This window comes from Typopeltis vanoorti, chromosome 12 (genome assembly GCF_054136105.1).
Source record: "Typopeltis vanoorti isolate ZY-2024b chromosome 12, IOZ_Tvanoo_1.0, whole genome shotgun sequence".
Classification (NCBI taxonomy): Eukaryota; Metazoa; Arthropoda; class Arachnida; order Uropygi; family Thelyphonidae; genus Typopeltis; species Typopeltis vanoorti.
Window position 1 is genome coordinate 2,741,916 of NC_143560.1, and position 26,286 is coordinate 2,768,201.

Genomic DNA, 26,286 nt, shown 5'->3' on the forward strand with positions numbered 1-26,286 from the left:
TGTGAGGGAAATTCGCTATAGTATTACGATAGTTGGAAGTGAGTTCTCGAAGTGAGACTGTATTTTAGAATTAACTGCAAAAGTTCAAAAAGGTTCAAAGTGCCGCCTGGAGCGGACCGCCTCTTCCTAGCTACGCCTCTGCCCGTACCCTTAACGTTCTCCTGATGTCACATCGTTTGATGCCTTCGTTTGGGGTATGTTGAAGGAACGGGTATTCCACCATGACCCGCCTTCAAACCTTGATGACCGAAGGGATAAAATTACACGACATGTCAAGCAGATGTCCTGACCCTTGTTCTCCAAGATGACAGAGAACCTTCGCATGCGCTGCGAAAATGTCTTGAAAAATAAGGTGCCCATTTCGAGCATGTAATCTACTGTCGTTATTGCTTTATTAACGATATGGATGTACATTAAATCATGGATAAACATATATTTCTTTGTTAATAAACTCGTTTACTCCATAACACATATCGTACGTTATTCAGTACTTTTTTTTTGCGCCATATTGTATAATAGCAGTCATTCTGAAAAGAAAAATTAATATAAACACTAATTTAGATGATTTTTTAGTAGTATTCGGACATTTATTACTTCAGATAGATAAAAAGATTTTCTACTGTGGCAGTCCTTGCGTGTGTGAAATATTTTCTGGAGGAATTTGCACATTATTAAAAAAAATAGCGAAAATTATGTGTTGAATGCACATGCAATGCTTTTGTGTATTTTTAATTAACGTTAATTTTCTCCCCTGGCAGAATGCATAGGCTGCTTCATTTTGCATAAACTTACTCCTATTTCCGTTTACCATTAGACCAACAGCTGAGAAATTGCAACAAACAGAATCCAAGCTTTTTAAGACATCCAAGAATTCTGTGTTCAAGTAAGCTTTATTCATTGTTGTCACAAAAATGCCAGAATGTTTTTAGTTAAAAGCAGAATGAACGTAAATCAATATAGTACAGTACTGTATTTCTTAGTTTTTTTACTTACTTCTGCAGCAAGTAAATGATGTTTATTTACCTTTTTCTTTTTGTAGGTATGTATGCGCTCGTGCTTGTCCATTGCATGTTGTTATACCATTTAAAATTCTTATAATCTATTGAAATACAAATATTAAAGGGAAAATGGCTATGATTGGATAAATAAATAAATAAACTCAGTGGCCTATGAGGTGGGGAAAGGGAGTGAGGGATCCTGAATCCGATTAAGAGTTCTCTGGGGAGGACACATGCGAGGGTGAATAACAAAAGCCAGTTATGTAGGCGTTAAAAAATCATGGTCATCACCTACTGAAACAGGTCAGGATTTATAATTATTGTCTTAATGACAATAATTAACTGTGTGTGTGTGTGTGAAGCACATGCACGTACACAGAAAACTTTCAGGTTAATGACTTCGATCCTTTAGCAACATTTTTAACATTTTTTTTCCCTTTCTTATTTTTGCATTTCAAGCCTACGCAAACAAGTCTTATTTCAACACGATGACTTTAAGACGGCTCTTGTTTTTCCGCAAAGTGTAAGTTGATCTTCTCCTGTGGCAATTTTCCTTGTTCCATCAGATAACGATGCAATTTCCCAAGTGAAAATGGGATGTGGGATTCCTTCTTGAGATCTTCTATATTGCGACGCGAATAACAGATGAAAGAGGCATCGCATCTTTTTTCTATAACAGAAGGCAGGCGACGCCCACACTTGAACAGAGAAGAATTTCAAAATAAAACAAGTCTTCGGTTCTTTAATTTCCCTACTAGCTCGTAAAACTCATAACAAGTTAGTAACCTTTTATTCGTTTGTTACATTTTTCTACGTTTAGCGAAGTGGGTAAGCATTACTAATAAATGTCACCAAAATGAAATACGATCAGTAAGTACGGGTGGTATGAATAATGTTTATTGTGAAACATCCTGCGATCGCCAAAGTCTGACGATGGTTGCAAATTGTAGACCAAAGTATTTCTATGTGGGGATAGCATCAATGTCATTGATTCCGGTCGCATATGGAAACACTTTTGTTTACTCTTTTTTAGAATTTTTTTATTGTCTGCATATTGATTTGTCTGAGAGAAGAAAGTCGAAGAATTTCAGGGAACTAAAGAAATCACTGCTAGGGTTCCAAGCTGGCATTAAAATCAGAAGTCTTGTATAAAAAGGGCTGAAAAGGTCAGCAAATGCTACAAATAAATTAAAATGAATCAATATACAATAGAAGTTAAGAATTTTGCATGCTTGGCAGCAAATCTACATAGTGAAGGTGGAAATGACAGCAATATAATGCAAAGATTGACAAAAGCAAATACTGCGTTCATAAAATTAAACAATATATCGAAATCATCCAAATAATAATGATAACGCAGATGAAAATGGATTGGACAGTACGGAGAACGGAGAGCAGAAAGATTCCAAGAGTAGCTTTGACATGAATCCCGATAAGAAAAAGGGAAGGTCTAAATGAGACATTCCCAACCCTATGTTCGCGGGCACCATGGCGCCCGTCGATCAATTTGTGTGTGCCCGCCGCTGTTCAACCGTGTGCCGTATAGTTTGAAATAATCACGTGCACATCACGCAACAATTCATGGCATGCTATATGACGCGTGCGTTAATGACACATGACGATTATTAAACGCATACAATGTAAAGTAGACGCGCATTCGAAGTTGCATTCATTTAACAAGAGAATTCAAAAAATTTGCTTGAAAAAATAGATGGTGCCCGTCGCCCTATCGGTATTTTAGAATGTGCTCTAGGAAACAAAAAGGTTGGGAACCCCTGGTCTAAATTAACTTGGTAGAGAATGACAGAAAAGGAAAGAAGAAAATGGTCGGTTGGGAGAACTGGAAAGAAGCGGAACACAAGAGAGAGAGAATTATGTGGAAGAAACGGAATTCGGCCATGAGGCACGAAAAAGATAAATCAATAAAGAAATCACTACTGAGAAGAAAACTGAAAAATTCGAGAAAGTATCTGTATTACCGCCCACCACTACAACTAGTATTTTTTGCCTGTAAATTGCTTGGGTTCTGAAGGGCCCATTTGTCTGTATGCGGGATGAAAAACCCGACTTTCCGTGAGTAAAACCCTGCTACCTCCGTGTGAGATCGGCCAACTCACCTTCGATTGAAAAAGTAATAGTTATAAACAATTCATAATTTACAGGGAAGCGCAAAACACAGAGTGATGTAACGAGCAACGACGTCGTAAATAAACGGTATCACGAATACTACACATTGGTTGATTTGCGGCAGCGTCGAATCGCTTAGATAGTCGTATAAGCGAAAGCGGTGTCGTATAAATGGACATTTGTAATGATTGGATAACGTCGGATGACCGGTTACTCGTAAAACGATGCGGCGTAAGGTGGAGTATCACTGTATATATATTTTACTTGGAATACCAATAGAATCTTACTTAAGCATTACAATATTTATCTTGTCCAGCCATAAATACTATTACAACTTGAACAGTGCATAACCCTTTACCAATAAATCATTTACAGATTTCAGTACGTACAAACCACATGTATAACGTAATATACCAGCACTTAATGTTCGGAATGTTCCCCTTTTGTCTTCACGCAAGCCCGAAGTCTGCAGGGCCACATGTCGATGATGGCACACACAACATCCAACTGAAACTCTGCCATTGCTCGCTCCAAATCCACTTTCAGACTTGCAGACTACTTTCTCAAGTTCCGACAACAATTTCTAGTCCAACAGATTCAGGTCGGGACTTCCAGGCAGCCAATCAGATGGTGATATGTGATCAGGCATTTTCGCCTTCAACCGCTGTTGTCTGATCCTCGCCTTGTGTGCAGGGGCTGAGTCCTGTTGGAAGGTCCACTGCCTACTGTGAAACAAGGTGTTCAGAGATATCTATGATATCTCTGATTCCAGCACGGTATCTTGATATATTTTGACAGACGTTTCGACCTCTTTTTCGAAGAAATGCAACATGGATACCTCTTATACGTCATCCACCACTAAACCATCACTGACCCGGGATGATGACCTCTCTGAATCATGGGATGCTATGGAACATGCTGTGAGACCATCCGAGGCATATTATATATATATATATATATATATATATATACACACACACGATCGTTTTGACGGTTAAATGACTCTTCATGATTAACATCTTCTCGTCTATGAAGAGGATGTCTCTGAATCTGTTGTTCACGTACCGCCGGAGAAGTGGCTTTGATTTCATCATCCTCTGCTGCATAAGTTGTGGTGCTAGGAAGTGTCCAGTAGAACGACGTTAGGTTCTCACCCCCAAGTCATCAGCTAGTACACTTGACATTGTTCTCTGCAAATCATTCATCTCTTACTACATCACTTCCTGCGTTCTCACAGGATTAAGGCAGAGGCATGCCTTCACGGTCCTCAAACTATTGCGTCCTAACGCAGCATGGTCGACCTGTACTTCGGCGGTCAGATAGGTTTTTTGTATGGTTATAACCGTTAAAGGTCCGATACACAAACGTCATACTGATCTCGAGTGATTTTAGCATGTTGAAAATAACAAGTGCTTGCATTCTAACCTTGTGCTCTGCTATTACAGTTACATGGCTCTCATAATCTCCCCTCTGCATGTTAACCCGTACAGCTAGACAAGTCTCTCTCTCTCTACTGATAAACACGCAAATGTTCACTGCGTACAACACCACTAATGAAACTGGACTCCCATGATGAGTCTTCTGACTCCATGGAGACAGTATAATAACAACAACAATAATAATTTAATCTTTGTTTTTAACAATTGGAGCAACAGTAATGCGAAGTAAGCCTACCCTGCGACCTCTCTCAGTGTTCAATAAACTATAGTCACTATATTTAATAATTTTAATCTTAGTAGTTAATGTAATAGGTTTACGCGCCTTCTTTTCACTGGAGTAATAGCACTCTTCCTCTGACTTTTATTTGCCATTATTAACAACAATAAAACAAAGTAAGTATTATTATTATTATTATTCCTGACACCTCCAAGGAGTCCGAAGACTCATCGCGGGAGGACACCTACCATACAACTCTCCGTCTCCACCACTACACCGAACCTCTACTACTAATCATCTACATCAACGCCGTTCTACCGCCCACCACCACAACTTGTATTTTTAGCCTGTAAATTGCGTGTGTTCTTAAGGGCCGATTTGTCTGTATGCGAGATGAAAAAAACCTCTGCTACCTTCGTATGAAATCGGCTAACTCACCTTCGGTTGAAAAAGTAATAGTTATAAACAATTCATAATTTACAGGGACGCGCAAAACACAGAGTGATGTAGCGAGCAACGTCGTCGTAAATAAACGGTATCACGAATACTACACATTGGTTGATTTGCGGCAGCGTCAGATCTCTTAAACAGTCGTATAAGCGAAAGCGGTGTCGTATAAATGGACATTTGTAATGATTGGATAACGTCGGATGAGCGGATACTTGTAAAGCGATGCGGCGTAAGGTGGAGCATCACTGTATATATATTTTACTTCGAATACCGATCAGTCATCACATCCGGTCACAGATTTCTTTTGCTGCCTTTTCTAAATTATTATTTATTATTATTATTATTATTATTATTTGACGCCTCCAGGGAGTCCAAAGACTCATCGAGGGAGCGTGTGCCAACAGCATCGAACGATTGAACTCCATCCAACTAATAACCGCGCTCAAGCTTGCTTAACTTTTTGCATGAGCCATTAGTAGCAGAGGCTCTACCAATCTACCAACCTCTTAAAAGTTAAGAATTTTATGTTTTTAGTTAATTTGATGGAAATACTCCTAACGCACATTGAATTCCACTGCAAGAAAGCGCCAGATATTTCCTCCCCAAATAGTGACTTGAATTATCAATTATATTATCGACTTGTCGCTTTCAGCCCTGAAAGGATGCAGAGAGTGAAAGGCGAAAGGGATTTTGTCAGGCAAAATATTTAGCTGGTAAAAAGTGTGGTGTGCGAGAAGATATGAAAGAGTTGCTAGTACATGTTAAAAAGAGAGTACGAAAGTAAAAGTTGTGAATTCGTTGCCACCAGGGGCGAATGCTGGTCTTGAAATTCAAGCTTGCTCTTGTTATCATTCAGGGAGTGAGAGGTGTGATTGAAGTCTGATTAGCGGAATAATGAATTACTGACCATTTAAAACTATATATTTGGAAATTTATGTACGTTTAATCATTCAAATACAACATTTATTTTACAAATGATATTCCTATATCTTTTTCAATTTAGCTACTTGAATACAAATTCTACCCTGTAGTTCTTCTTTATGAACAGGTCAATAACATCGTCATAAAAAGTTGGTTGTAACTTAATTTTCCAAAGCAACACTCACACTTGTAAAGGCTGGCTGAAGCTCACTGGTTAGTGTTAGCTACTTTGACTGCGTATGGCCCGTGTTTAAGCAACAGGGCGAGATGACATGGAGGGAGCGGAAATGGCTATGCGCGCGTATGAAATCACAGTGCTGAAGCGAGGACCTGGAAGCTCCCACAACCGAGCAAGCCAAGGTAGCTTTGACTAGACGAGCAAGCAACGGCCTTCGATACACAACGCAAAGTTCAATTATTGCTGCACAAGCTTAAGACGTCTTCTGTCTACAAAAATAAAAGCCTAAATGGAATGCTTATAAATGCATGCATTTATTAACAAATAAATATTACCTCTTTCTTAATTACGAGCTTGCGCAGCAAACATGGAGAATTCGCCACTGGTTACCACAGTATGACAGAGGCAAGCTGAGACTGAAAGCTATGAATGATTCCAAATGAAAGACTTTGTATAAGGTGAATGGCCTGCATTTGAATGGATTCAGAGTCAGGAGTTTTGAGAAAGTGTTGTTCAGTGAGAGTTTGGAAGTCAGGGAAATAAGAATATCTAGGGGATGCAGGTAAGTATTAGTCCAGTTAACATAGAGGTTAGTAAGTTTGAGATTGACTATATGATGACCTCAGGTTCATAGCTTTCGTGGGCTAAGCATCACAAGGTGTAAGACTGGTTGTAGGATGAAGGGAGTATTGCAGTTTATAATAATGCAGAACTATTCAGAATAAAGATGATACGTCAACTTGGCCAAAATTTAGAGGCATTACTAAGACTTAGTTGACCGAGGATGATATAGACATAGTAATAGAATGCAAAGGATATAAATGCTTGTTTATATCCTATGTTTATTTATGAATGCCAGGAGTGTCAGAAATAAGGGGGATGAAATTGTTGCATTGATTGAATTTATGTGGCCAAAAAACAGTTGGAATAAGTGAAACTGTTGGATGAGAATGATATCTTGATGGGAATAGAAATGGAGGGAGGATATGATGTTTTTTTTCATGAAGATAGAAAAGGTAAGAATTGGGGGGGGGAAAAGCACTGCTGATGATAGCAGGGGAATTGTCTGCACAAGGTTGAGATACAAGGAAATAAAAAGTGGCAGCGTTTTTGAAGCAGTATGGTGTGAAGTGGAGGTTGATAGAATGAGATATTTGGTGGGATGTTGCTACAGGTCAGGGAATGTAGAAGGTGGAGACAGAGAAATGTATAGGAAACTTGGAAGCAAAGGGTAGTTTCAACTACAGGAATATTGATTGGAATGAGGAGATAGCATCAGGGATATCCGGAGAGTTCATCGAAAAGGCAATTCATCGAACGACAGTTCGTCGCAAATGCAATTCATCGAAAAAACAGTTCACCGAAAATTTAAAATTTTCGAAAATGTTATGAGAAAATTGATCCATTTAGAACAAAAACCTGAACCGCGAATAAGGAGATTACAATGCTACTTTCATAGGGAAAAATTATAGAATAATATGGTTCTTATAGTCTTTCTTGTTCGCTAACTATTTCATGTCTGTTCATGGGACCGATTTGCCTGTTTCCGGAAGAAAAGCCCAGCCGTATCTATATTATGCCTGCTAACTTACCTTTAGCAGAACAGGACTAATAAAAATTATGCGTAAATGGAATCCAACTACCCAGGTCTTTTTAACTAAACGGCTTCGTTTTTCCGATTGAACTATGCGGGCTTCATTATTATTATTGTTGCTAGTAGTAATATGCGACTTCAATACGGCAATTATTACGGGATGAATTTTACTCAAATATTTGAAACTTTTACAAGAAAATGTCGAACCTTTCAAGTTTTCAGTTCAGCTATATTCGGGGAGACAATGAAATAATGTGTGCAAATTATGTACTGTATTACAAAAACTCTCTGACTTAAATGACTTAGTAGAAGTTGTTGGTACAAGAAACTGTCTGCATGATTCAGTTTTTGTTCTAAATGGATTACTTTTACCGTAACATTATCGAAAAGTTAAAATTTTCGGTGAATTGCAGGAAAATTCATCAAATGAACAATTCATCGAAAGCCAATGGGATTTTGAATGGAGTATCTAATCTTCTTCAGGTTGGAGAGAGTGACCATAAAGTGATCACATGGGTTGCAGCCAGTCAGATGGAAACTTCTATAAAGTAGGGATATATTGTGGAACTATACTGTGGGATATACTGTGAAAAGAGAAGTTGAGTGGGAAAGATATAGACGCTGTGTGGACACTGATCAAAAGCCATTTAACAGCAACAGTATCTGAGTATATTCCAAAGGTGAAAGGGCTAAGCAAGGTAGGAGTAAAATGAATGAATGAAGAGATTAAGCATGAAATCTGAAAGAAGAGGGCACTGTGGAGGTAACACAAGATAAATGTTGTGTTGAGGAATACAAGGAGCAAGCCAGGAAGGTGACTCGGTTAGTAAGGGAAGCAAAAAAATTGGATATAAGAGAAGAAGAAATTAGCTAATCAAGCTAAGAAAAATCCTAGTGAGTTCTTTTGGTATGTGGCAAGTAGAAGGGAAAATTACTATAGGAGCATGATGCTGGCTGATGACACTGGTGGACTGGTAACCAATGTGGAGGATATAGTCAAATTATTCAATGATCAGGTTATCAGTGTATTTCATCCTCATGAAGGCAACATCAGGAGAAGCTGGAATGTACAATGTAGGGAAGAAGAAGGACTGATGGTGAATGAGAAAGAAGTATATGAGGGATTAAGTAAACTTGATGTTAATAAGGTGGTAGGATTCAACAGTATATTGCTATGTGTCTAGACAGAACATCCTACAGAATCAATGGTACCGTTGATGAAAATATTTAACATGAGTCTTGTGATAGGGCAAGTCCCAAAGGAATGGAATGTGGGAAAAATTATCCCCTCACAAAGGTGGGGATAAGACTAAGGTTATAAATTATAGGCCAATTCAAGTGATTCAAGGCTTTGTTGTTAAGGTATTAGAGAAATTGGTGAGGACTAGGATTCAGAAGTGGGTTGATTATAGCAATATTATTTATGATGGTCAGCGTGGGATTGTTAGGAGTAGGTCATGTTTCATCAATCTGCTATGTATTACAACCAGGAGACAAACTCACTTGATAAAGGAGATGCATATTACAGTGGTATACCTGGATTTTTCAAAGGCCTTTGATAGACTGCCACATGACAAGCTGGTAGCTAAACTGAACCAGATGGGATTAGATAACAGACCAGTAGGTTAGAGTCGATTGGCTGTTGGATAGGTATCAGCAGGTTGCATAAGGAGGAGTGGTATCCCAAAAAAAGGAAGGTCACTAATGGAGTACTACAGGGATCTGTATGGGACCATTATTGTTTAACTTATAAGTTAATGACATTGGGAATGGCTTATTTGGAGATGTTTCAGCTGTTAACCGATCATGCAAAGTTGGGAAGGGCTATGAGAAGTAGAGCAGACGTTATGGCCTTGCAGGAGGATTTGAATAGACTATGTGAGTAGGCAAATGGTTGGAGCTATCAGTTCAATGTCCCAAAGTGCAAGATCTCGAAATTGGCAGGCAAGGTTGGGATGCAGAGTATACAATTAATGAAAAATTTTGAAAATTTTGTGGTGTAGGAGATCCAGATGCAAGTGACAAAAATTGTGGAAGATCCCTGGAATGCTACCTATGAGAATAGATTGAAGATCTGTGGGCTTGAAAACTACCTAATAGGTGGAAAAGAAGATACATGATATAAGCATATAAGTTATTAAAGGGTTTTATATGATTGACTAAGGTCTTCTTTCAGTACATGGCAGGAAAGGAGAGAATTGGGAGGGGAGGTCACCCATGGAAATTGTGTGAGAGAGAGAGTGTGTGGTTAGCATGTGATGTTAGGACTAGAATTTTTGCTTGGAGGGTGGTGAATCAGTAGAATGGGTTGCAAGGTGTTTCATCATTGAATGAGTTTAAGGAGCATTATGATAGGTATTGGATGAATAATGGATCTTCTGCAATTAGTCTTCTGACTCCATGGAGATAGCTGTATAATAATAATAATAAATATTTATTTTCTGCTCAATCCCTTTCCAATGAACTGAATAAACAGAGAATTTATCAGTACATTAGAAAACTCCCCCAGAAACAAAATTCTTCTGGTAAGAAAAGTATTGCAGCCTTATAAACATAAACTTCCCTTGTAGGAGGAAATGAATGGTCTGTGCAGTGTGGATGATTTTCATTTGGTGAAACACTGCCAATTTCTTTATTAGAGACCTGATTTCATTTACAGATAGAGGCTCCATTTCTATGCACCCTTTCTTTGCACATACAATGTGGGTAATACCTTTAATGAGCATACCAAACTCATTGTAAATAACTGTAAAACCACAACTTCCTCTATTCAAGAGTATAGAAGTGGTTCTGGAAGTAAGTCTCTAGCTAGTAAAAATGACTGAACCTCAAAATAAACATTAAAAAAATCATAATGAATAATCAAGTCATGACACTGTCATTAAAAAAAAATTGCAGGGAAGCAAAAAAATTCACATCCACTTCACCAATATCTTGGGACTTGACATGTGCATTATTAATGTGTACCACAACTTGCATGCAACAAAATTCAACCTTGAGTGATGTCCACCAACTACATTCTCTTCATCTATACTAACTACCAGTCAATGTCCCGAGCAGAAATCCAACAAATATTTGCCATTATTATTTATTATTAGCTTTGCTCTTTTCTCCAAATTTTCCCAAAATATTTTTGTATGTCTCACAATCATTTCCTACTCTGCTATTTAGATCCCCAACAAGGACCAACTTTTCCTTTTTCATTGTGTCAGTTGCTTTTTCTAAAGCCTCAAAAAATTCCTCCACTTCTACCTTAGTAGAACCTTCTGTGGGACCATAGGCACAAGTAAGTCTCATTGTCCAGTTCCCCATTCTCATATTTTCCCACATTACTCTACTTGAGACTGACTGCCATTCAAGAAGATTAGACTCATATTTTGTGTTGAATACTATGGCTACTCCTTCTTTTCCTTGATTTTCATTGCCTGAATATAACATTTTGTATTTATTGCTCAGAAAGATCTCACCAGTTTTGGTCTTTTTTGTTTCAGTCACCTCACCCCTATTATGTTGATCTGGTACTTATCTAATTCCTCAGCTAGCTCCATTTCTTTGCCATTCAGGCTTCTTACATTGATAGTACCGATCTTTAACTCTGGTAATGTTGAGTTGGGGCTTGTTTTCAGATTTATTCCAGTAGTAGCTGACTTTTCGCTGTCCGCCCTGGTTCCCTGGCGAAAACAACGGGGGCCTTGTTTAACCGGGCAACGCCCCAGCCGGCATGAAATTTTGTCATGTTGTACCATTATTTTCTATTTTGGTTTAACCAATAAGAATACAATTTGGTCAGCTAAATCCGAAATTGCCAGCCCACCCTCGTTTGTTCAGTATCCAAGTAGATACCCAACAGGGTGCACCACGAGACGGTGAGATTGGACATTAGGTCAGAAGCCCTGGTCGGTTCTCCGCATTCCTTTAAAGGCTATGTGGAGGTCTCCTCTCAGTTATACAGCTTTGACCCTTAAGCACCCCTAACACCATGTTCCAACATAAAAATGTGCACAAATTCACATGGAGAAAAGAGGCTAGGGATAAGAAAAGTCTCATTGACTATGTTATTGTTGACAGTGATGTTTTCTCCCTGGTGCAGGACACCAGAGTGTACAGAGGATTTGAAATTGGAAGTGATCAATATTTAGTCTTGAGCAGGATAAAATTGAATTTCATTTTGAAAAGAATAACATGTAAGAAAGTTTTAAAACGAATAAAAGTTGAGCAGCTCTCAGATGGGAACTGTAGACTAAAATACACAAAGATTATTGAAGAAAAAATGAAAGAGTTTAAGAACAGGAATCAAACCTTGGAGATTCAGTGGCAAATTATGAAGAAAACATTGATTGATTCTGCCAGAGAGGCATGTGGTGAGGTTGTCTGCAAGGATAAAAAAATCAGAACTCCCTGGTGGACACAGGAAGCTAAAGAGGCAGTGAAGGAAAAGAAGAAAGCATATCAAAAGTTCCTGTCAAATAAGTCAGTTTGTGCTCTTAGAGAATATAGAGACAAATGCAAGAATGCTAAACACTGTGTAAAACTAGCTAAACAAAAGTCATGGGAGGACTTTGGCAAGAATATAGAAAATAAATATCAAGAAAGTGGCAAAATATTCTGGAGGTTGTTGAAGAAGCTTAGGAATGGAGGAAAGAGCGCTGTAAAAGGAGTTAGAGATGATAAAGGTGACATGAAAACTGGTGAAAAAGATATCCTTAAAGTATGGAGTAATTACTTTGAAAAACTGCTAAATGAAACAAGCAGTGATGACAGCACAGTGATAAAAAAACACTGACCAGGCATGCAGTCAGGAATACATATCCATACTTGAAGTAGAAAAAGCCATCAAAGGCTTGAAATGTGGAAAGGCAGCAGGAGTAGATGATATTCGACCAGAAATGCTGAAGTATGGTAGTATAAGAGTCTTACAGTGGCTGCACTACATAATTCAGAAAGCCTGGACAGGGGGATGAATTCCCGATGATTGGAGTAGAGCTATCATAGTACCCATATATAAAAAGGGAAATAAAACTGAATATGAGAATTACAGAGGTATTTCCCTACTGAGTGTTCCTGGCAAGATCTATGCAAGTATACTTGAGAAACAGTTGAGAAGAATTGTTGAAGAAAAGCTTGGTGAAGAACAAGCTGGATTCAGGCCAAATAGAGGCTGTCAGGATCAGATCTTCACTTTACGACAAATAGTCGAGAAAGCATGGGAATATAACAAAGATCTGTATTTAAGTTTTGTCGATTTGGAAAAGGCATATGACAAGGTGCCAAGAGAGAAGCTATTCAATATGCTGCAGTGATATGGTGTCGATGGGGCATTATATCAAGCAATACTTAGTCTTTATTTGAGTTTTAAGTCTGCAGTTAGAATTGAAGTAGGTAGAGGAAGATGGTTTAAGTTAAATCTGGTGTGAGACAAGGATGTACATTATCGCCTCTGTTATTCATTATCTATATGGATCACATTATGAAAGAAAGTGGTATTAAACATGATATCAAAATTGGAGTTGTTAATGTCAGCTCTTTGCTTAATGCGGATGATGTTATATTTCTAAATAAATCCGCTACAAGTCTGCAAGATTCTCTGACTAAATTGAATAGCTGTTGTAATAGATATGGTATGAAGGTCAGCAATAAAAAGACAAAGACAGTGAAAATAGGCAAAATCATTGAAAATGTCAACTGTGTTGTGAATGGAGAACCTGTGGAACAAGTAAAACATTTCAGCTACTTAGGCACAATTTTTACTGAAGATGGTAAATTAAATATAGAAATAGACAACAGAATCAGAAAAGCTGGTATGGTGAGAAGTCAATTGAATAAATTCAAATAGAATAAGAGAAAAATTAGTCAGAACACTAAATTAGCTGTATACAAGACAGTGTTCAAACCAGTTTTAACTTATGGATCTGAGAGCTGGGCCAGAAGTAAAACACTTGACCAAAGACTAGAGACCGCAGATATGAGAGTCCTGAGAAAGATTATAGGCATGAACAGATGGCATCAATGGCAATCTCATATTAAAAATGAGGATATTAAGAAAGAACTTGACATTGTCAGCTGTATCCAGACACTGTATCCAGGAATGCGTTAGCAGAGCTAATCTCAGGTGGTATGGTCACCTAAACAGAATGGGCGAGGAAAGATTAGCAAAACAAGTGTTCTCTGCCAGGTTGGCAGCAAAACGACCCAGAGGAAGACCAAGATACAGGTGGATTGATACGGTACAAAGTGCCTTAGACGATAGAAATATAAGATCTGATAATGTTAGAGTCTTGACAAGTAACAGACTGATTTGGAGGAAAATTGTAGATAGGAAGTTAGTAATGATATAATTTTTTCATGTAGTACTATCATATCCTGTACACCCCTTGTGGGTACATGGCAGGAATTTGATGATGATGATGATATACTAACTACTTTCAGTATGATTTCTTCCATAATAAAGAGGTGTTGGTTATTCAGTTGCCAAAATGATATTCCATGCAAGAGATTACCAAACCCTGAAATGATCTGCTCTGGCTAAAGATTTCCTTCCACCACTTTGCTGCATTTACTACTCTTCGTATTCTGATTATCACACCAACTGTATCATTATTTATTCCCGAAGGTTGACTTTCCACAGTCTACCAAATGCTGAGATCATATTTCTGAGATATTGCACTGCCGTGTTCTCCTTTACCTCATCCACTAACTGAAAATAAGGAAAATATATACATATATATAAAAAGAGATTACCCCCCCCCCCTGTTTACAATGGTGCAGCAGCCAGTAGGATAAAATCCACAGTAATTAAATTAGATAAAAGTGGATTGGAACAGTTTAGTAAATTAAGATCAGGCAACTAAACAGAACAGAGTACACATATAGTGTAAAAGAAAATTTTTTAACCATGAATGTGAACATTGTTGATTAGGGAGTCACTAGTACTCATAAAATGGGAGACGGAGAATTCTTCAGAATGGTGAATCCTCACCTCTTAATCTCAATTCTCTGGAATGGACCATGATGATGTGTTGTTTATAGAGGAGTTAAGGAAAGTCGGAAACTGGTCGGACTTCCAGCTTCTAATAATATTAAGGAACAAACTGATTGGCAGGGCTTAAAACTTCTTGTATTCCTCTCCCATACTAAGAGACACTTTCAAGTACAATAAGTTTAAAGATACCCTAATGTCTCAGTTTTCCAAGATTAGAAGCATGGTCCGAACCTCTAGAGGCTACAGAAGTGCAAGCAGGAAAGTAAAGAGACTATCACAGACTTTTACAATAGGCTGCTCACCTTAGTAAATAGCCTGAGTGTGCCAAATGAGGAAAAGAGCCATTTTGATTGGGCAGTCTTTAACCAATTCAGGCTAGGAGTGAGAGAGGAATATAAAGAAACAGCATATAAGAGGAAGATAAATAATTTAGAAAACTGCTATCAGGCAATAAAGGAAAGGGAAGAAAGGCGATCTACATCCAGCATCTAGTGCCAGTCAAGTACACAACATTACAGAGGTGTTGGAACCAAGGAATGAGATTAAGAAAGAGAAGAATCTAGCTAATCCTAAAGAGAAGAGAATAAACAAACAGAAGGCAGAAAAGGAAGAAGATAAAATCAAAGAAATAAACAAAGTAGACCAAAACATACTGACAACCTTTGATTCCTTTAACAGAGAAGAACTACAAGCCTTTATCAAAAAAGAGGTAAAAAAGCTACAGCAGCCCTTGGTGGAGAAACTTAACTCCATTCTCGATCAGTTAGGGAAACTCAAAGCAAAAAACCCTCATTGGAGAACTCAGACTGTGAACGAACGCACAGCGAAAAGGAAAATAAGAGAGAAGCACCCCAGTGCTTCAGATGCAGAAAATTTGGGCACATTGCCAGATACTGCTCTCACAGCAGAGGGAACTATGACAGAAATAGAAGATTTGAGGCCAATATGGTAATGACTCACCACCATCCCACATGGAGGACTAAGAGATGGCAAAGAAGCATTAGAAGTCAGCAGAAAAGCTCCATGACGGTAATAAGGGGAAAAATAAGAGTGCTAAAATGCAGAGTTTTGCTAGACACTGGTTCCCAAGTTTCAGTGATAATTAAATGACCACATTAAATGTCCTCAATCTCACTGAAGCAATCCCCTTTCAAAGCACACTTCATCTTTGGGAAGAAGAAGTCTGTGGGAGCCAAATATGAAAAAGGGGGGATGTTCGATCACACATATCAACTTCAAAGCCAGAAACTGTTTCACAGGCAGCGCATAGTGTGCAAGCATGTTGTCATGCAACAGAAACCAATTTGTTGTTGTGGAACAGTTCTTTCCTAACACATTACCTGCAGGCATACAGACATTGCATTATTCCTAAATCATAATGACCATTCACTGTGGTGCCCCCAGGAACAAATTTGCAGGATAATTCCAGCAGTGTCAAAAAAAAACAATGACCATTGTCTTGACATGTGATTTTTGCAACCTGATTTTCGTCTGCTGGGGAGAAGATATTCCATGCCATTCCTTGCTCTGGCATTTCCATATCAAACTGAAAACACCAACTTTCATCACCGATGACAATTCTTTGCAACACATCACGATCTTGATCAACTGCACAGATGAAATTTAGACAACATGCAACCCGGTGCTCTCTCTGTTTGTGTCAACGTGTGCAGTACCAACTTTGAACAAATCTTCCTCTTGTGCAAATCATTTTCTAAGATTTAATCTGACCATTTCCTTACCAACACCAAGCTGTACAGCAAATAGCCTAGTGGTTATTTGCCTGTCATGGGCAACAATTTCTATAGTTTTCACCACATTTTCATTTATCTGTGCAGAAACTGGTTGTCCATAGTGTGGTTCATTCTTCAGGGATTCCTGATTCCCTCCCCTCATTAAACATTGAAAATCAGCAGAACACCTGTGCATGGCTCAGACAGTCATTGCCATAAACAATTTTTTAGGTCTCGGTACACTTCTGTAGCAGTTTTTCCTAATTTACAGTAAAATTTCATCACAGCTCTTTGCTCCATGACTCAACTTCTGACACACACTTACTTCAATGGTTACCACACAAAAATTTCTGCATCACTCAACCCAAAATTTTTTTAAATAACGAAACCTGTGGTGCAATCATAATTAAAAGAAACACACATATTAACCACAGTGAAAATTATTTAACTGTAAATATTTAATCCTAAGTATCTTAGGACATCATCAGTACAGTAGTTTAAAACAATAATAGGAATAACATACAGTTAGGATGCATGATTACAATAGAATCTCATTAAATGTGCATAATGTTACAAAAAAAAAAAAAATTATTCAACACAATTTTGTATGACAATTTCCCATACTTTAGAAATAGTAAGAACGTTGTTGCGGTTTAAGTTTGGTCTGTGTAGTAGGGCTTCAGAACTTTCTTTGTATACATGTTCATGTTTATATAAAGATCTATGTAAAAGTTTAGACTTTTCCCAATGGATCCTATGGTTTGGATTTTCAATTCTGTGTCGAGAGAGGCCAAATTTTTGCGGTTTAAAAAGACGAATGTGGTCTTGATGTTCTAGATGCGTTTCTGAACAGACCTACCTGTCTGTCCAAAGTAAGACAAATTGCATGAGCATGGAATTTCATAAACGCCAGGCAATATCAAAGGTGAGAGTTTGTCCTTAGGAGAAGGTAACAAGTTGTAAATTTGGTTCATAGGGTTGTAAGAAGTGGCAAAATTGTATTTCTTCATAATTTTAGAAAGACGTTCGGAGATGCCTTTGACATAAGGTATGGGAATCCTATGGACTTCATGTCTGGTTTGATGTGTGGAGAAGTGACTGATGATTTTTTGAGTTATTTTCAGATTATATCCATTTAGGATGGCTGTATTTTTGATTACTTCTAATTCCTGGTTTAAAGATTCTTCAGAGGAGCAGAATTTGTGTGCTCTAGAAACTAGTGATTTAATAATGCCAGATTTCTGAGATGGATAATGAGCTGAAGAATTGTGAATATAGCGACCTGAGAATGTAGCCTTGCGAAAGACAGATGTGGCGATGGAACTGTCTTCTTTTCTTTGGATGTGTAAATCCAAAAAGGAGATACCCTGTGGAGATTCTTTTTCTAACGTAAAGTTGATGCGATGATGATAATTTTATCTAGAAACAGTTGTAATTCATGTTTGGGATGATCCCAGACTGCACATACGTCGTCGACATATCTTAACCAAATTTATGGTTTGGGTTCAAAAGTGAATATTTTTTCTTCAAGGTGTTCTAGAAACAAGTTTGCTAGGTTTGGTGATAAAGGAGATCCCATTGCTGTTCCTTCTTCTTGCTTAAAAATTTGACCTTTCCAGGTGAAGTAACCTGATGCAATAACAAACTTGAACAATTCAGACGGAAATTTTTGAGTTAGTAATTCTATTGTTTCTTTATGGGGAATGTTTGTGAAGAGGGAGACAATGTCGAAGCTGATTAACACGTCAGTTTTTGATAGTTGAATGTCTAATTTTTGTGTGAAACTCAGTAGAATTTTTGATTGAAGAGACTGAGTGGCCTATGTGAGGGCAGAAAAAGGGTAGATAAGAATCTTGATAACTTGTAAGTTGGACTGCTGATACAGTCTACGACAGGTCTAAGTGGAACATTAGTTTTGTGTAGCTTAGGCAAGCCATAAATTCTAGGAGGTCTTGCATGGTATGTCTTAAGTTTTTTGATTGCTTCTTCATCTAAGGAGGAAGTTTCATTAAGTAGCTTATTTAATTTTCTGAGTTGACGTTTTGTAGGATCATAATCCAATTTGGCGTAAATATTACAATCTCGAAGAAGTAAATTCATTTTTCAGTCATATGAGTTTGTATCGAGAACCACAGTGGTATTTCCTTTATCAGCTCTGGTAATGATTATGTTTTTATTACGTTTTAAGGAAATAATAGCTTTCAATTCTGATGGCGTGATATTTAATTCTGAAGGTTTGGCATTGTAGATCACTTTAGCTACTTCAAATTAAAGTCTGTTGGCTTCAATACTGGAGAGAGATGACCGACGTTTCTTTCTATATTATGTATGAAGTCGTATGACCCCAGTCCTGAAGATACTTTCAGGCGTAAACTTTGTTTGCACACACTTGGATAAAGGATTAAAATAAGTTTATTATAATTCTACTGAGTTTCACACAAAAATTAAAGACATTCAACTATCAAAAACTGACTTGTTAATCAGCTTTGACATTGTTTCCCTCTTCACAAACATTCCCCATAAAGAAACAATAGAATTACTAACTCAAAAATTTCCATCTGAATTGTTCAAGTTTGTTATTGCATCAGGTTACTTCACCTGGAAAGGTCAAATTTACAAGCAAGAAGAAGGAACAGCAATGGGATCTCCTTTATCACCAAACCTAGCAAACTTGTTTCTAGAACACCTTGAAGAAAAAATATTCACTTTTGAACCCAAACCAAAAATTTGGTTAAGATATGTCGACGACGTATGTGCAGTCTGGGATCATCCCGAACATGAATTACAACTGTTTCTAGATAAAATTATCATCATCGCATCAACTTTACGTTAGAAAAAGAATCTCCACAGGGTATCTCCTTTTTGGATTTACACATCCAAAGAAAAGAAGACGGTTCCATCGCCACATCTGTCTTTCGCAAGGCTACATTCTCAGGTCGCTACATTCACAATTCTTCAGCTCATTATCCATCTCAGAAATCTGGCATTATTAAATCACTAGTTTCTAGAGCACACAAATTCTGCTCCTCTGAAGAATCTTTAAACCAGGAATTAGAAGTAATCAAAAATACAGCCATCCTAAATGGATATAAGCTGAAAAAATCATCAGTCACTTCTCCACACATTAAACCAGACAGGAAGAAGTCCATAGGATTCCCATACCTTATGTCAAAGGCATCTCCGAACTTCTTTCTAAAATTATGAAGAAATACAATTTTGCCACTTCTTACAACCCTATGAACCAAATTTACAACTTGTTACCTTCTCCTAAGGACAAACTCTCACCTTTGATATTGCCTGGCGTTTATGAAATTCCATGCTCATGCAATTTGTCTTACTTTGGACAGACAGGTAGGTCTGTTCAGAAACGCATCTCGGAACATCAAGACCACATTCGTCTTTTTAAACCGCAAAAATCTGGCCTCTCTCAACATGGAATTGAAAATCCAAACCATAGGATCCATTGGGAAAAGTCTAAACTTTTACATAGATCTTTATATAAACATGAACATTTATGCAAAGAAAGTTCTGAAGCCCTATTACACAGACTAAACTTAAACCGTAACAACATTCTTACTATTCCTAAAGTATGGGAAATTGTCATACAAAATTGTGTTAAATAATTTTTTTTTTTTTTTTTGTAACATTACGTACGTTTAATGAGATTCTATTGTAATCATGCATCCTAACTGTATGTTATTCCTATTATTGTTTTAAACTACTGTACTGATGATGTCCTAAGATACTTAGGATGAAATATTTACAATTAAATAATTTTCACTGTTGTTAATACATGTGTTTCTTTCAACTCAAAAGTTGCACCTGCGATTACAACACACTCTAGCAGTCAAAACTATAAACACATTTGTTACTTTTATTCAAAGGGCTGTTCTGTACAAAATCAATCTCATTACTTAACAGGCACACTGTGTATTTATAATCTAGAATTTTCTTGCTCCAAATTATTATATGCAGAGGATCTTTTATATATGCACCTATTATACGTATGTGGCTTCACCACTCATTACTATATTTGTACTGGAATGTTCCCTACTCTGGCATTGAAATCTCTCATTAATAAATAATAGTCATTTGGGTTTGTTTTATATTTTATCTTTTGTAAATCTGAATAAAATGTAACATTATCTTCCTCTGAGGAATAAATCAGTAATAGTCAGGAAGCCACAATTTATTTCTAATCTTTTAGAATTCTCTTTCTCCAATATTAATAATGTGTGATATTATTCTTAACTGATATGTGAATAAAATTTATCACTCTTGCTTTTGCTCAGTATTATGTTTCATTTGAACTTGTTTGTTTTTAATTTGTTTCTGTTGTTACTGCTAATCTGATAATTCTTTCTGTCAGAGTTTTGTCTAGATCTTGGTATTTGTGATGAATAGTTCTGACATTCTCAGTAATACCATTCCAGGTATTATTATTAATATGATTATTAACATCCAACCCCCATGGAGTCATAAACTCATCGTGAGTCTTACATATTCTTCTTTTATTTTTCATTCCTTGTCCTACTCATATCCATAATCTGTCCAATTCATTTTATAGGGTAACAGTTTGAAATATTGTATCCTGAGTCTTTGGAGTAGGAAAATAATTCAACTGGGTTGGTAACTGGTCACCTGCAGCTTAGATTGGTGGTGTTGCCACCTTAAGGCCTCCAAACTCACCCTAAAGTTTCCCTTCTCTTGTCTGTATCTGAAAAAGCTTATCACCATGGTTTTATTATTATTATTCCTGATACCTCCAAGGAGTCCGAAGACTCATCGCGGGAGGACATCTTCAACTGTTTCTACACCTTACCTCTACTACGAATCAACGCCATCTACCGCCCACCTCCAACACCACCACAACTAGTAATTTTTGTCTGTAAATTGCGTGTGTTCTGAAGGGCCGATTTGTATGTATGCGGGATGAAAAACCCGAGTTTCCGGGAGAAAAAACTCTGCTACCTCCTGCTACCAGGTGACTTTTTTAAAAATCTTTTGTTTCCTACTTTGCTGGGAACATCCTGGGTACAAGGGAAAGGAAATCCGTTATGTGTGAATTGCAGCCACAACCACTTTGCTGGCTTTGTAAGCTTCCTTACTAATTTGCCATATAAAAGCTTTTCTAATTTTGTACTTAAATTTTCTGCTATCTTTTAAAATCTCTTATCACCATGGTTGGTACACAATCCTTCACTCAATTGCTCAGGTGCTGGGGCTCAGCATGTGGAAGTAAGAGCGGGATTAGAGAAGAGAGGCTAGGTGGTCTGCTTAAGAGGATCAACATGTAGCTAGCAAAAAAAAAAAAAAAAAGAAGATTATGGAAGAATGGCTAATTGGAGAAAATGGTATAAGTAAGGACAACTGCTGCAGAGGATAGAGTTGAGATATTTAATGAGCAGTTCATAAAGGTCTTTCATCCTTGTAAATGTGACATCATGAAGAGTTTGAGAGCAGTAGATGATGATGAGGAGGAGAGACTCACTGTGAGTGAAAAAGAGATATATGGGAAATTAAGCGAACTTGATATTAATAAGGCTGAGAGATTTGATAATATATCACTGCGTATTTTGAAGGAATGTGCCAGGAGTTGACATCTGCCTTGACATATTTGTTTAACACAAGTCTTACATTGGGTCAAATCTCAAAGGAGTGGAAAGAAGGCACGTTTATACAGCTTCATAAAGGAGATGACAGAATTCAAGCATCAAATTACAGGCCAATCTGTGTGTCAGGTATTGTGGTTAAAGTATTGGAAAAGCTGGTGAGAATCAGGATCCAGAAATGGGTTGACAACAAAAGCTTTATCTTTGATGGACAGCACAGATTTGCTAAAGAGAGGTCATGTTTTAGTAATCTACTTACTTATTACAATAAGGTGACAGCAGTATTGAATGTAAGAGATTGATACACAGTTAGGCTTGCAAAGGCTTTTGATAGATTACCGCATGATAAGTTGATAGTCAAACTAGAGCAGATTAGATATTAGGCTAGTGCACTGGATTGGAGATTGGCTGTTTGATAGGTATCAACAAGTTGTGTATGGGGGGGAGCAATATCCTAGAAGATGAAAATCACTAGTAGTGTGCATTAGGAGTCTGTTTTAGGGCCATTGCTGTTTAACCTATATGTTAACGATATTGGGGAAAATTTGAATGGGGATATACAGTTGTTTCCAGATGATGCAAAGTTGGGATGAACTATGAGGAGTAGAGCAGATCTTGTGACCTTACAAGAAGACTTGAACAGACTGAGTGAAAGGGTGGAGATACCAGTTCAATGTTGCAAAATGTAAGGTTTTAAAAGTTGGAAAAATTTTGATGCCAGCCTGGTTGGCTGAGTGTTAGCATATCCACTCTCCAGCCAAAATGCTGTGGGTTCGAATCCCACTGTGGGCATGGATGTTTGTACTTGTCTGTGAAAATACTAGTGGTGGTGAGCAGTAGATGGCATTGGTGTAGATGATGCAGTTTGCTGTAGTTGGTGGATTGAATGGTGGAGACGGAGAGTTGTAGACTAGGTACCCTCTCCTCGATGAGTTTTTGGACTCCCTAGAGGAGTTACATAATAATAATAATAAACAAAGATGGGATGTAAAATTTACTCTTGGTGGGAATATATTGTTGGAGGTGGAGGAAATAAAAGATCTTGGCATGATGGTGGATACTTATATGAAATTTAGAGGACATCATTTCCAGAATTTGTTGTGTTGTCTTCACAATTTTGGCAAAAATTGTAAAGACAACACAACAAATTCTGGAAATGATGCAGACGAAACTGACTTGTAGAAGTAAGGAGATTCGGGTTCAATTGTATAAGGCTCTGATTAGGCCACATATGGACTACTATGCACAGATTTGGTCATCTGGTTTTCAAAAAGGATGAAGAGATGTTTGAGAGAGTCCAGAAGCAATTGACCAAAATAGTTTCTGATCTTTGGAATGCTGAATATGAAGAAAGGTTGAGACAATGCAATTTGCAGAGTCTAGTGGATAGGAGGAAGAGGGGTGATATGATAGAGACATACAAGTTGGTAAGGGGTTGTTATAGGATTACAGTTGAAGAGATTTTTCATAAAACGGTGGGAGATTGGAGGAGAACAAAAGGTCATCCCTGTAAGTTGTACAAGGAGGGTGTGAGCAAGGGAGTGAGAATCAGTTTTTTTGCATGGAGAGTTGTAAATGATTGGAATGCATTGCCTGAGAGTGTGGTGTCTGCAGAGAATTCGAACATATCTAAGGCACATTATGACAAAATGGACTTCCTAGATAGATGAGTCTGTGACAACATAGGGTCTTAGGATAATAATAATAATAATATTGCACATCCATCCCCTTTGAGCCCCTGCAATTAACTGCATATTTGCCAGCCTGGTTGGCCGAGTGGTTAGTGTATCCGCTCTCCAGCCAAAAGGCTGTGGGTTCGAATCCCGCCTCGGGCATGGATGTCTGTGAAAATACTAGTGGCAGTTGGTGGAGAGAGAGAGTTGGAGAGTAGTCTTTGGACTCCTTGGAGGTGCTGTGTAATAATAATAATAATAATATTTGACCCTAGTGTACTCTATCTCATGCCAGATGGAGGCCAATGGGGTGAACTATACCTTAAGTGCACTGCCCTCTGCATTTCCATCTCTTCCTGAAGAACACCTACACTTTTTGGCTTCAAATTTTTCTGCTATCATTAGTAATTCCACCCCATCCTCTGTTCTCTCTTGATATTAACTACATTAATGAGATTTTGATCTTTATTATTGTAGAATACTATACCCATTGCATTCTATCATTATGACTATCATTTTCTGTCAACCAAGTCTTCCTAGTGCCTATAAGCTTTGGCCAAGGTGAACTCATCAGTACTAAAAACTCCTCCCACTTATTTTAAGTGCTTCTGGCATTAGTCTACCTAAACTGCAATATGCCCTTCTATCCTCAAGTTTCCCCACATCTTGTGTTGTCTATCCTACTTAGTTTTTGAAAACCTGTGGAGATAAATATAATGGTAGGTGAACATTCATTAACCACTACTCTTTGGAAAATTTCAGGTATTTAATTAATCAGTATCATAGCAAGACAAAGAATTTATATTTGGGTTGTAATCACTTTATTGTATTCTGGAGATGATTTTCATTATTTTCTCTTTCTTTCTTTCTTTCTTTACTATGATGGCTGTAACTTAGTCGTGTATGATTACAAATAATCTTCTGTCTTTACCTAATTAGAATTTAACTTTGCAAAATCATCACGTCTCCAATGAATGATAATTTTCTAATTTTCTTATAATTCCCTGATTGCCATCCAGCATAACTAAATCACCTGAAAAAAAAAAAGAAAAAAGAAGTGATGAAGAAAAGGGCAAAAAACTTTACAACAAATGCATTTCTGCAGAAAAATAACTGTTTTTAATTTCAAATTAACCATTATATAAGAAGTTTGGTTCCAGCCAAAGATAAAAAAAGCACATTATTTCCTGCCATACCTAATAATTAATTGAAACATTACACCGAGTAATATATTTATACAAAAAAGGCTCTTGATGTTAACCACATAAATAAAATTTTGATCTTTATCATTGTAAAAATGATGGCCGTAATTTAGTCAATCATGTGTATGATTACAAATATTATAAATAATCTTTTGTCTTTACCTAACTAGAATTTAACTTTACAAAATCATCATGTCTCCAATGAATGATAATTTTGTAATTTTCTTATAATTCCCTGATTGCCATCCAGCATAACTAAATCACCTGAAAAAAAAAAAAAATCAAGAACACGTGACAAAGAAAAGAGCAAAAAAATTTACAGTTAATACATTTCTAGAGAAAAATAACTTATGTTGGAAGTTTTTTCACTTGGTTAGACTATAAATTATACATTTAGTTTAATCCCTTATCCAAGTGTAAGCAAACAAAGTTTGTGCCTGAAGTATCTTCGGGACTGGGGCAACTCATGGCAAAGGTGGACTGAGTTCTGATCACTTTCCTTAGTATCCCATAATGCAAAGTACATCTCCTTGCAAACATGTATAATGCTCTTCATTACGGGAAGGGTCACTACCCAGACTGGTTCGACCTTTATTGAGGTCTCTTCAGTGGGAGCCAGACCCAGAGGTGATAACAAGATTGAAATATGACTTCTGCATTGAAGCAATGCAGAAGTCATATTTCCATATGCCAGTTGCCAAAAGGTGTCACACCTTATTATTAAATTATTCTGGATTAGAGAAAGATATTGGAAGTTTTTTTTCACTTGGTTAGACTATAAATTACATATTTAGTTTAATCCTTTATCCAAGTGTAAGCAAATAAAGTTTGCGCCTGAAGTATCTTCAGGACTGGGGCAGATTTGGTTTCCTAACCAAGGGGAAAAAACTTCCAACATATTTCTCTAATCCAGAGTAATTTAATAATAAGGTGTGACACCTTTTGGTAACTAGCATATGGAAATATGACTTCAGAATTGCTTCAACCTAGAATCACCTCTGGGTCTGGCTCCCACTGAAGAGACCTCAATAAAGTTCAAAACCGGTCTGGGTAGTGACCCTTCCCATAATGCATAGCATTATACATGTCTGCAAGGAGATGTGCTTTGCATTATGGGATACTAAGGAAAGTGATCAGAACTCAGTCCGCCTTTGCCACAAGTT

General features: G+C 37.4%; 1 protein-coding gene across 5 annotated transcripts in view; it reads right to left on the reverse strand.

The window, feature by feature from the left end:
* Positions 1-24,668: 24,668 nt before the first annotated feature.
* Positions 24,669-26,286, reverse strand: part of LOC150100549 (uncharacterized) — an 844,187-nt gene continuing 842,569 nt past the window's right edge. For 3 of the 5 annotated variants that reach the window (XM_090401349.1, XM_090401350.1, XM_090401352.1), the window contains one exon: positions 24,970-25,387. In XM_090401349.1, the coding sequence (XP_090257475.1) occupies positions 25,314-25,387 (74 nt within the window). In that variant the 3' untranslated portion in view covers positions 24,970-25,313. The other 2 variants (XM_090401347.1, XM_090401348.1) reach the window with 2 other exon arrangements.